Genomic DNA, 12,501 nt, shown 5'->3' with positions numbered 1-12,501 from the left:
AACAGCACTTCAAGCCAAGACCCTTCATCACACTGTATCTATTAGAATATCATGATTTTTATATTTCATTCTCTGAAAAAAAGCAAGGCTGCTAGAAAAGTTCTTACAGAAGTTCTGACGTAGCACGCCAAGGTTTAAAAGCAGACCACCATATACAGTGGCCATCGTTGTAGCGGCCATTGTCGGAGTGGACTGAGTCAGAGTGGGACGACTTTGGCTCAACAGGCTTCGGCGAGAACAGGCAGAGGCCAGGGTAGGTTCCAGTGAGTTTTTTCTTCAGATTGTTTAGAGTAGAGAGAATGCCAGGCAGGATGTTGGAATGCTTCTCTTGCAGGATGTGGGAAGTCAGGGAGACCTCCGGTCTCCCTGACAACGACACCTGCAAGAAGTGCATCCAGCTGCAGCTCCTAACAAACCGCATTAGGGAACTGGAGCAGGAGCTGGATGACCTGCGGATCATTCGGGAGAATGAGGAGATTATAGATAGTAGCTACAGGGAGGTAGTTACACCAAAGGAGCAGAGGACAGGAAATTGGGTCACTGTCAGGCAAGGGAAGAGAAAACGGCAGGCACAGCAGGGTTCCCCTGTGGCCATTCCCCTCAACAACAAGTATACCACATTGGATACTGTTGGGGGGGGGTTGACTTACCTGGGACAAGCTGCAGTAGCCGGATCTCTGACACTAAGTCAGGCTCTGCAGTGCAGAAGGGAGGGTGAAAAAAGAGGAGAGCAGTAGTGATAGGAGACTCGATAGTTAGAGGTGCAGATAGGAGGTTCTGTGGTCATGACAGAGAATCCAGGATGGTTTGTTGCCTCCCGGGTGCCAAGGTCAAGGATGTCTCTGATCGCTTGCATGACATTCTGAAGTGGGAGGGTGATCAGCCAGATGTCGTGGTGCACATCAGTACCAATGACATAGCAAGGAAGAATGAGGAGGTCCTGGAAAGTGAGTATAGAGAGCTTGGTAGGAAGTTGAAAAGCAGGACCTCAAGGGTGGTAATCTCAGGATTGCTACCTGTGCTACGTGCCAGTAGGGTAAGAATAGGATGGTCTGGAGGATGAACAAGTGGCTGAGGAACTGGTGTAGGGGGCAGGGTTTCAGATTTCAGGATCATTGGGACCACTTCTGGGGCAGGTGGGACCTGCACAAGAGAGACGGGTTACACTTGAACTATAGGGGGACCAATATTCTTTCAGGGAGGTTTGTTAGTGCTACTAGGGAGGCTTTAAACTAGATTTGCAGGGGGATGGGAACCAAAGTGCCAGAGCTGACAGTGTGGCTGAGGTGAAAATAAATGATGTTAAAAGTTCAAGCAAATCCGCTAATAGAAAGGTGGTGAGTGGTGGTAAAAATCTTCTGAGGTGTATATATTTCAATGCTATGAGTATTGCGGGGAAGGCGGATGAGTTGAGGGCGTGGATTGACATGTGGAATTATGACGTTATAGCAATTAGTGAAACTTGGCTACAGGACGGGCAGGACTGGCAGCTTAATATTCCAGGGTTCCGATGTTTCAGATGTGATCGAGGCAGAGGAATGAAAGGTGGGGGAGTAGCATTGCTTGTTAGGGAAAATATTACAGCAGTGCTCAGGCAAGACAGATTAGAGGGCTTGTCTACTGAGTCCTTATGGGTGGAGCTGAGAAACAGGAAAGGTATAGCCACATTAGTGGGATTGTATTACAGACCACCCAATAGTCAACAAGAATTGGAAGAGCAAATCTGCAGAGAGATAGCAGGCAACTGCAGGAAACATAAAGTTGTGGTGGTAGGGGATTTTAATTTTCCATACATTGATTGGGACTCCCAAACTGTTAGGGGTCTAGATGGTTTAGAGTTTGTAAAATGTGTTCAGGAAAATATTCTAAATCAATCTATAGAGGGACCAACGAGAGCGGATGCAATATTGGATCTCCTGTTAGGAAACGAATTAGGACAAGTGACGGAAGTCTGTGTAGGGGAGCACATTGGTTCCAGTGGTCATAACACCATTAGTTTCAATTTGATCATGGACAAGGATAGATCTGGTCCTAGGGTTGAGGTTCTGAACTGGAAGAAGGCCAAATTTGAAGAAATGAGAAAGGATCTAAAAAGCGTGGATTGGGACAGGTTGTTCTCTGGCAAAGATGTGATCGGTAGGTGGGAAGCCTTCAAAGGAGAAATTTTGAGAGTGCAGAGTTTGTATGTTCCTGTCAGGATTAAAGGCAAAGTGAATAGGAATAAGGAACCTTGGTTCTCAAGGGATATTGCAACTCTGATAAAGAAGAAGAGGGAGTTGTATGACATGTATAGGAAACAGAGAGTAAATAAGGTGCTTGAGGAGTATAAGAAGTGCAAGAAAATACTTAAGAAAGAAATCAGGAGGGCTAAAAGAAGACATGAGGTTGCCTTGGCAGTCAAAGTGAAGGATAATCCAAAGAGCTTTTACAGGTATATTAAGAGTAAAAGGATTGTAAGGGATAAAATTGGTCCTCTTGAAGATCAGAGTGGTCGGCTATGTGCGGAACCAAAGGAAATGGGGGAGATCTTAAATAGGTTTTTTGCGTCTGTATTTACTAAGGAAACTGGCATGAAGTCTGTGGAATTAAGGGAAACAAGTAGTGAGATCATGGAAACTGTACAGATTGAAAAGGAGGAGGTGCTTGCCGTCTTGAGGAAAATTAAAGTGGATAAATCCCTGGGACCTGACAGGGTGTTCCCTCGGACCTTGAAGGAGACTAGTGTTGAAATTGCAGGGGCCCTGGCAGAAATATTTAAAATGTCGCTGCCTACAGGTGAGGTGCCGGAGGATTGGAGAGTGGCTCCTGTTGGTTCCGTTGTTTAAAAAAGGATCGAAAAGTAATCCGGGAAATTATAGGTCAGTAAGTTTAACGTCGGTAGTAGGTAAGTTATTGGAGGGTGTACTAAGAGACAGAATCTACAAGCATTTGGATAGACAGGGACTTAGGGAGAGTCAACATGGCTTTGTGCATGGTAGGTCATGTTTGACCAATCTACTGGAGTTTTTCGAGGAGGTTACCAGGAAAGTGGATGAAGGGAAGGCAGTGGATATTGTCTACATGGACTTCAGTAAGGCCTTTGACAAGGTCCCGCATGAGAGGTTAGTTAGGAAAATTCAGTCGCTAGGTATACATGGAGAGGTGGTAAATTGGATTAGACATTGGCTCAATGGAAGAAGCCAAAGAGTGGTAGTAGAGAATTGCTTCTCCGAGTGGAGGCCTGTGACTAGTGGTGTGCCACAGGGATCAGTGCTGGGTCCATTGTTATTTGCCATCTATATCAATGATCTGGATGATAATGTGGTAAATTGGATCAGCAAATTTGCTGATGCAAAGATTGGAGGTGTAGTAGACAGTGAGGAAGGTTTTCAGAGCCTGCAGAGGGACTTGGACCAGCTGGAAAAATGGGCTGAAAAATGGCAGATGGAGTTTAATACAGACAAGTGTGAGGTATTGCACATTGGAAGGACAAACCAAGGTAGAACATACAGGGTTAATGGTAAGGCACTGAGGAGTGCAGTAGAACAGAGGGACCTGGGAATACAGATACAAAATTCCCTAAAAGTGGCGTCACAGGTAGATAGGGTCGTAAAGAGAGCTTTTGGTACATTGTCCTTTATTAATCAAAGTATTGAGTATAATGGTCACCAAATTACAGGAAGGATATAAATAAGGTTAAAAGAGTGCAGAGAAGGTTTACAAGGATGTTGCCGGGACTTGAGAAACTCAGTTACAGAGAAAGGTTGAATAGGTTAGGACTTTATTCCCTGGAGCGTAGAAGAATGAGGGGAGATTTGATAGAGGTATATAAAATTATGATGGGTATAGATAGAGTGAATGCAAGCAGGCTTTTTCCACTGAGGCAAGGGGAGAAAAAAAACCAGAGGACATGGGTTAAGGGTGAGGGGGGAAAAGTTTAAAGGGAACATTGGGGGGGGGCTTCTTCACACAGAGAGTGGTGGGAGTATGGAATGAGCTGCCAGATGAGGTGGTAAATGCGGGTTCTTTTTTAACATTTAGGAATAAATTGGACAGATACATGGATGGGAGGTGTATGGAGGGATATAGTCCGTGTGCAGGTCAGTAGGACTAGGTAGAAAATGGTTCGGCACAGCCAAGAAGGGCCAAAAGGCCTGTTTCTGTGCTGTAGTTTTCCTATGGTTTCTATGGTTTATAAGTGTAAATCGATGAATAATTGTTACAAAACTCCTTAAACTGACAGCAGTCTGTGTCACAAAAGATATTTCCTATTCTTTGATGTCTTCCAATCATGCATTATTTTCACAAAATTATGGCAGTAACAAATACATAAATAATATTATTTGAAGGCATAATGGCTACCATATTAATTTTTCTTAACTCATTGCTTAGAGGCCATACTTATTCCAATGTCAGAGGAATGTAATAATGTGCCAGCACTACACTTAGTCTCAAATTGTTATATGTTATATGGAGTATTTTAAGATTTAAAGAGAATTGCATATAATTTTTTTCTTAACCAATGATAGTGCAACATACTTCTCTCTCTACCTTTGTCACTTTCCAAAGGGAAACATTTCTCTTTAGAAGGCCTAGCAATTTAAAACAGGGGAAATGATCACTTCCTGTCAAAGTATGCCTTCTCATATTTACAATTCTCAAATATCTACCAGAGAAAAAGTTAATAAATCTTACCCCTCAAATACTTGTGCGGTCTGGTCAGGATTGAGGATAAGGCAGGAATGGTAGCGTCGTAAGACTGCCACAATGCACAAGCACAAACCTGTTGTGTAGCTGCCAACTAGACTAGAAGATTTCAGGAGTAACTCTGCTTCCACTACACTCAATTCATTCAGCAACTGCAAAAAAAATGCCAGAGTCAGAAGGACAAAACACCATTACCTCATTAAAATAACATTAGGGATATGCCATTACTAAAAACAGCAGTACCAATAGAACATAAAGGGTGGAGCTCAGGAGACGATGGCACCTAGCTGTGCCTCTTTCGCTTGCATCTTCGGAAACAGCTCTATTTCTATCTTTAATATCTCTATTTTTCCCTTTCAGGGTTCATTTGAAGACCCTGACTTGGAATTACACACTGTTCTTTGCGGGAATGGAACCCGCTCTTGGGTCTCATGACTGGCTGTTATTCAATATCCCAAGGAGATGGCCTGGAAGACTAGCACGCCTTCAGGGTTCCGGGATTTCGTAGCTCGGGAGGCAGGCGGGCTTGAGATTGGTGCCTCCGCAAAACCTGGTGTGTTGTGGGAGTACACGGAAGATCAACAGCAGCTAGTTGGCTGCTGGCTGTGTGCCTAGAGACCTGAGTTATTTGGGCACAGAGCTCGGAAAAAGCGGCACAACAGACTTTTAACATCATAAATTAGTGAGTTGTTTGTTAGGTTTCCCCTCTCACTGTGAAACGGGGACACCCTTTTTTCCCCTTATTAGGGAGAAAGATAGTCTGTGGTATGTCGAATTAGTAGTCCTTGGGGTACTGCATGGCTGTGTCTTTATTGATGCTTTGCTGCACGCTTGAGTGCTCAGTGGCGGGGGGGGTGCCAATGCTCTTTATGCTGCTGGGGGGGGGGAATCATTGCTTTGCCGCCGCTTACGCGTGGGGGGGGAAGCAGGGGGTGCTTTGGGGTTCTAACATTTAACTGCCATTCATTCTTTGGGCACTCCTGTTTTTCGTGGATGGTTGCGAAGAGAAAGAATTTCAGAGTGTATACTATACACATTTCTCTGAAATTAAATATACCTTTGAAACTTTTGAAACATAAACATCCTAGGTGCAAATTACATGACCTCATGTGCAGTATAGCACTTACTCTATTACAGATCTACGAAGACACTCAAAAATATTTCCAGTGGCTCCATTTCAGGGAAAGGTTATTTGAAAGCTGCCACAGCACTTCAATTTTCAGGTACATTCCTCACCGTAGAACTAAAACACACAGACGTAGGATTCCTACCGTCAATTCTCAGGCTGCAAAGCTGATACCTTTTTACTGATCTCCCTAGCACTGAGGTGCTAATGGGGCTGGGAAATATCAAACATGTTGCCTAAATCAATATAGTTATTCTGATAATGACATGACCAGGTCAAAATTAGGCTCCACTGTAATGCTATTCAGTGATCAACAGCCTCAAAAATCGGCAAATCCCAGACGGCAGATTCAGGTCACAAGTGCAGTTCCGGCGCAAGAAAAAGGAAGCGAGGAAAGCAGGCTGGTTTGCAGGTGCGATTGAAATGCAAAGCCCTTAGACCCACCACCCTGCATCCTCCCCCAACACAACTCCTGACTATTTTATTATCAAGTGTACAGTCTCTCGAAAATAAAGCTGAAAACCTTAGAGCAAGGTTGCAGTACCAGAGGGACATCAGGGACAGCTGTATATTTTGCTTCATGGAAACATGGCTAATCCCTGCCATTACGGACACAATATTGCAGCCCAAGGGCTTTATCATCCATCATAAAGACAGGACAGCTGAGTCATTTAAAGGTAGAGGAGGTGAGTATGCTTCATGGTTAACCTGCTGTGGTGCACAGAAGCAGCGGCTCTGTCTCAATCCTGCACACCTGGCCTGGGACATCCAGCGGTCAAGTGTTGTCCATTTTATCTGCCAAGGGAGTTTTCTGCCATCATCCTAGCAATGGTGTACATTCCACCACAGGCCAACGTCAGGCGGGCACTCGGGGTGCTGAGCACCATGATCAGCAGACATGAAATGGTGTACATTGACGCCTTCCTTATAACTGTGAGAGATTTCAACCAAACCAGCTTGAAGTTGTCTCTGAACAACCACCACCAACATATATTCTATGGAACAAGAAGAGCCAATACACTTAACCACCGTTTTCCCACCATCAGGATCGCTTACCATGCTATCTCATCAAAAGCTACGGATGAACCAGGAGACTTGTAGTCTGCTGAGGGCTAGATCTGTGGTATTCAAGACCAGTGATCCAGAACTATACGAGAAGTCCATGTACTTCTTACAGAAGGCTATTTTATGAGCAAATAAGCAATTCTGACTGAAATTAGAGATGGAATCGAATGCGCATCAGCTCTGCCAGGTTTTTTAAATGGATAATAAACTCATATACAAGACCTCTACTTTTTTTTTCTTTTGCTCTCTATTTGCAGTTCTTACTTAATTTTTAAAAATGTATTTCTTATTGTAATTTATATTTTTTTATAATACATTGCAACGTACTGCTACCATAAAACAACAAACTTCAAGACATATACCAATGATATTAAACATGATTCTGAGCCTCCTGGCACTAACCAACTGCACTCAACTGAGCAAGTGCATCAGGTAGGAGTGAACAATTGACGTTCAAAGGATTGCAACCTAGCTGCATTGGTATTTTCTGAAGAAGTGAAGCAAAAAATCAAGTTAATCCACTTTCAGAAACAAATAAATAATTCCAAGAATGCACGCAAACCAGTACCTGAATAGCAAAATCTATTAATCCACTGATATTAAGGGAATACTCCATCAGATCGAAAATAAATTGTATGTGCTGAACAAGAGGCAGATGATAGGACATTCCCAAGGCAAAACTAGTGATTTGTTCTAGCACATTCCGTGACACCTGCCACAAGAGAACAAACAAGTTATTAAACAAAATTATTAACATGATCTTATTGAATGATGGAACAGCAGTGGCATGTCAAATGGGATACTCCTATTTGAATGTCTTTTAATCTTATTTTCAATCTTATTTAAGAGACATTTCCTTTTCACTGATGATAATCAGCATAAACAGCCAAAATGCAAATAGCAATCTGGACATTTTTCAGAGAATTGACTACAAAGCTTTCTTATTTAGAATCTAGGCTTCTAATAAAGAGTAAGATTCAATGAGACAGGAAAAACAAAGATTTGCCTAATGATACCAGCCCAGATTATACAACACCTACCCTTAAAAGCCATCTTACATAACTTATAGTTTCACTTATAGAAGACGAAGCAATCTTCTAATTCTTGTAATGTGGTTCAATAGTCTAAAATTATCTTAACCCTCACCTGAGAGGTAACTTGATGTTGATCAAAATGTGAAAGATGCTGAAATTTGGCAAATATATCTTCTGCTGTAGGAAATGCTTCTGGTTTATTTTTTTTTCGCTTTTGTCCTTCCTCTCCACCTATACATGCAAGAAAGTTCACTGTTGCTTTACATAGCTCTGCTCTAAAGCATACATGAAACAAAGAAAAGACCATATATTTCCCCAAGTCAGTTCCACAAAACAAAGAAATCATAGTCTATAGGTCTACAATACTACTTTTAAAACCCTTTCTCTCAAATTCTTTAGTACACAAGAATTTTTCAGCCTCAACAATGAATATGCAAAACAAAAGCACAGAATCATCAGGAGACATAAAATAGAAATTCTCTTAATAAAGAAATTCTTAATTCTATCTTAAATGGCTGCCTTTACCCCAAAGTTGTACCAGAGTCCCATATTCTGTAGCCAATACCAACTTGGTCTCAGGAAACTCAATGAAATTACCTTTTATCCTTTACCACCACATTGAGAAAAGATAAATTATATTTCATTCTCTCATGGGACAACTCCACACCCACCACCATCCCAATAACCAATCCAGTGAATCTACACTGCCCTGACTTCAAGCTAGAAATACTCTTCTAAAGCCAAAATAGCGTTCACTATTCCTTAACCACCTGTACAACTGCAAAAAGATTGTATCTTCCTTTACAATTAGGCCAACATATCTATTTGAAGACCTTAATGTTTGCTGTACCAGCAATTCCCAAATCTGCATTCCAAGATCGCTAAGTATATAGCATACTAGTTTTTCACCATTTGAAAAACATGCACATTTTATCCAATTTTTTTTGTCAATAACCTCACATTTTCCTAAATGTAGACGGATCGCGAACTGTTGCAAGAAGTATAATGTTGTTATAGCAGGCAATTTTAACTTTCCACATATTGACTAGGATTCTCATACTGTAAAGGGACTGGATGGGATAGAGGTTGTTAAATGTTTTCAGGAAAGCTTTCTTAATCGGTACATAAAAGTCCCAGTGAGAGAATGTGCATTACTTGACCTGCTAATAGGGAATGAAACAGGGCAGGTGACACAAGTTTATGAAGGAGAACACTTTGAATCTAGTGACCACAATGCCATCAATTTCAAAGCAAATATGCAAAAATATAGGTCTGGTCCGCGGGTTGAGATTCTAAATTAGAGAAAGGCCAATTTTTTGATGGTGTAATAAAGGGTCTGGCAAGTGTGGACTGGGACAGCCTGTTTTTTTTCTAGCAGAGACATACTTGGTAAATGGGAGGCCTTCAAAAGTGAAATTTAGAGAGTACAAATGCCTGTCAGAATAAAAGGTAAGATAACTGCCTTGGTTTTCAAGAGATATTGAAGCGCTGGTTAAGGGGGGAAAAAAGGTGCATTGCAGGTGTAAGCAGGTAGAAAGAAATGAGGTGCTTATGGAATATACGGAAGGACTAAAAGAAGGCACGAGGTTGCTCTAGCAGAGACAAGGTGAAGCAGAATCCTAAGGGATTCTACAGATATGTTAAGAGTAAAAAGGATTGCAAGGGACAAAATTGGTACTCTGGAAGATCACAATGGTAATCCATATGTGGAGCCAAAAGAGATGGGGGACATCATAAATGTGTTTTTTGCATCTGAATTTACTCAGGAGACAGACACAGGCACAGAGTCTATAGAAGTAAGGCCAAACAGCATCAACTTCATGGACTCTATACAGATTACAGAGGAGGTGTTTGCAATTTTGAGGCAAATAAGGGTGGATAAATCCTCAGGGCCTGACAAGGTGCTCCCTCGGACCCTGCAGGAGGCAAGTGCAGAAATTGTCAGAGCCCTAGCAGAGATATTTAAATCATCCTCAGCAACAAGTGAGGTGCTGAAGGAATGGAGAATAGCTACATTTTATTCCACTGTTTAAGAAAGGCTAGAAAAATAAACCAGGCAATTATAGGCCAGTGACTCTGACAACAGTAGTGGGAAAGTTATTAGAAGGTTTTACAAAGGAGCAAATATATGAGCATTTGGCAAGACATGGACTGATTAAGGATAGTCAGAATTGTTCAGGGCATGGCAGGAAGTGTCTAACCAATCTTGTAGAGTTTTTCAAGGAAGTTACCAGGAAACTTGATGAAGTCAAGGTAGTGGATGTACCCTACATGGACTTTAGCAAGGCATTTGACAAAAGTCCTGCATGCACGATTGGTCAAGAAGGTTCAGTTGCTCAGCATTCGAGATAATGTCGTAAACTGGCTATGGGAGAAGCCAGGGAGTGGTAGCAAATGATTGCCTCTCTGACTGGAGGCCTGTGGCTAGTGGAGTGCTGCAGGGATCAGCATTGGATCCATTACCTATATCAACGATCTGGATGATAATGTAGTTAACTGGATCATCCGACTTGCAAATAACACCAAGACTGGGGGTATAATGGTTAGCGAGAAAAACTCTCATGGTTTGCATAGGGATCTGAACCAGCTGGGAAAACGGGCTGAAAAATGTCATGTGGAATTTAATGCAAACAAGTGCGAGGTGTTGCACTTCAGTCGCACCAACAAGGGTAGATCTTACACAGTGAATGGTAGAACACTGAGGAGTGCAGTAGAACAAAGGTATCAGGAAATACAGGTCCATGACTCATTGCAAGTGGTATCGCTGGTATATAGGGCCGTAAAGAAAACTTTTGGCACATTGGCCTTCATAAATCAAAGAATTGAGTACAGAAGATGGGATGCAATGTTGAAGTTGTTTAAGATATTGGCGAAGCCCAATTTGGAGTACTGGGTGCAGCTCTGGTCACTTACCGACAGGCAAGATGTAAATAAGGTTGAAAGAGTTCAGAGAAAATTTACAAGGATGTTGCCGGGTCTGGAGGACTTGAGTTACATGGAAAGATTGAATTTATTCCTTGGAACATAGAAGATTGAGAAGAGATTTGATACAGGGATACAAAATAATGAGGGGCAGAGATCGGGTAAATGCAAGCAGACTTTCCACTGAGGTTGAGTGGGACTACAACTAGAGGTCATCGGTTAAGGGGGGAAAGGTGAGAAGTTTGAAGGGAAACTTCTTCACTCAAAGAGTCATTAGAGTGTGGAATGAGCTGCCAGCACAATTGATGCACATGAGCTCAATTTCAGCAACTAAGAGAAATTTGGATAGGTACATGGATGGTAGGGATATAGAGAGCAATGGTCCCAACTGCAGGTCGATAGCAGTAGGCAGTCTAAATAACTCGAGACGAACTAAATGGGCTTAAGGGTTTGGTTCTGTGCTGTACTTTTCTCTGACTATCTCCAACTATGTTGCCCACTTTACATTTCACATTTCATTTAGCTATCTATCCTGTAGACATACTAATGCCATTTCCAATCCCAAAGAGTTAGGTTTTATTTAGCTGCCTCTTCCACAGCAAGCAAAGAAAGCTTTATTTCTAGACTGAGCAGACCAAATTGAATGAAATCATTGGGAAACGGCAAGAAAGACCAGGCAACTTTCACCATCAAAAAAGTTATCAATGGCTATACAAAGTACCTTTTAAGCCACAGTGTTATAGATTATGATACGCCGTTTTTCTATTTAAGAAATTAAATAATACACTTCTTTTGCATATTTATTGTATTAAAATAGTTTCTGGATAAAGTATTCACTTTAATCATTGTTTAGAAAAAGTTACCTCAAAAATTAAAATTAGTTCTCATGTGAACTTCTTCCAGTTCTGAAGACTGGAGATATGATTCCACAGAGATAAACATAGATCTGGGTACATGGAGCAGAGTTCACAGCTAGATCAGCCATTATCCTACTGAATAGCAGAGCAGACTCAACTGGCCAGATGGCTTACTCCTGCTCCTACTTTGTATGATTTTTATGTTTAAGAAGGCACTTTAAAGATTGATCGATTAATACAAAAATTGTTGGATTAAAATTCCAAAAAAAATGACGAGAGTTAAATACTCTAAATGTGGCCTAACCAAAATTTTATACAGTTAGTCCTGACGAAGGGTCTCGGCCTGAAACGTCGACTGTACCTCTTCCTAGAGATGCTGCCTGGCCTGCTGCGTTCACCAGCAACTTTGATGTGTGTTGCTTTTATACAGTTGCAATATTATTCACTTTCTATTTTTCCAGACCAAATAGCTCAGCAATCCATGAATTAGCCCTAATTAGATCAACAGTGCCTCTTTTCATGCCTAGGATTCCATGCCAACAATTCAGTGCTGTACTGCAGATAGCCAAGTGTCAAAGATCCAGCTTTCATATCTGACATTAAACAATGTAATGCCAAAAATTCTTGCATGACAGATTGCTTGGTCTGCATCATGCACACTCCTGAAGTTAGTACACTATCAATTACCTTTCCATATGGGTATTATCAAGCATAGACCACCATCCTATCATTCTTCACCTCACAATGTATTAACATTAAAAGGTATAACATTATCAACCACAATGCCTGCAGGCTTTCAAGTCAAAACTTT

General features: G+C 41.6%; 1 protein-coding gene across 2 annotated transcripts in view; it reads right to left on the bottom strand.

The window, feature by feature from the left end:
• Positions 1-12,501, bottom strand: part of med12 (mediator complex subunit 12) — a 177,336-nt gene that overhangs the window by 83,794 nt on the left and 81,041 nt on the right. For both annotated transcript variants that reach the window (XM_063060861.1, XM_063060862.1), the window contains exons 17-19: positions 8,024-8,142; positions 7,446-7,589; positions 4,675-4,838 (exon numbers count right to left, since the gene is read on the bottom strand). In XM_063060861.1, coding sequence (XP_062916931.1) covers positions 4,675-4,838; positions 7,446-7,589; positions 8,024-8,142 — 427 coding nt within the window. The remainder of the gene's footprint in view (positions 1-4,674; positions 4,839-7,445; positions 7,590-8,023; positions 8,143-12,501) is intronic.

Source organism: Mobula hypostoma, chromosome 10, assembly GCF_963921235.1.
Source record: "Mobula hypostoma chromosome 10, sMobHyp1.1, whole genome shotgun sequence".
In the NCBI taxonomy this organism is placed as follows: Eukaryota; Metazoa; Chordata; class Chondrichthyes; order Myliobatiformes; family Myliobatidae; genus Mobula; species Mobula hypostoma.
The sequence above is the reverse complement of the archived record's forward strand: the minus strand, read 5'-3'. Positions and strand labels throughout refer to the sequence as shown.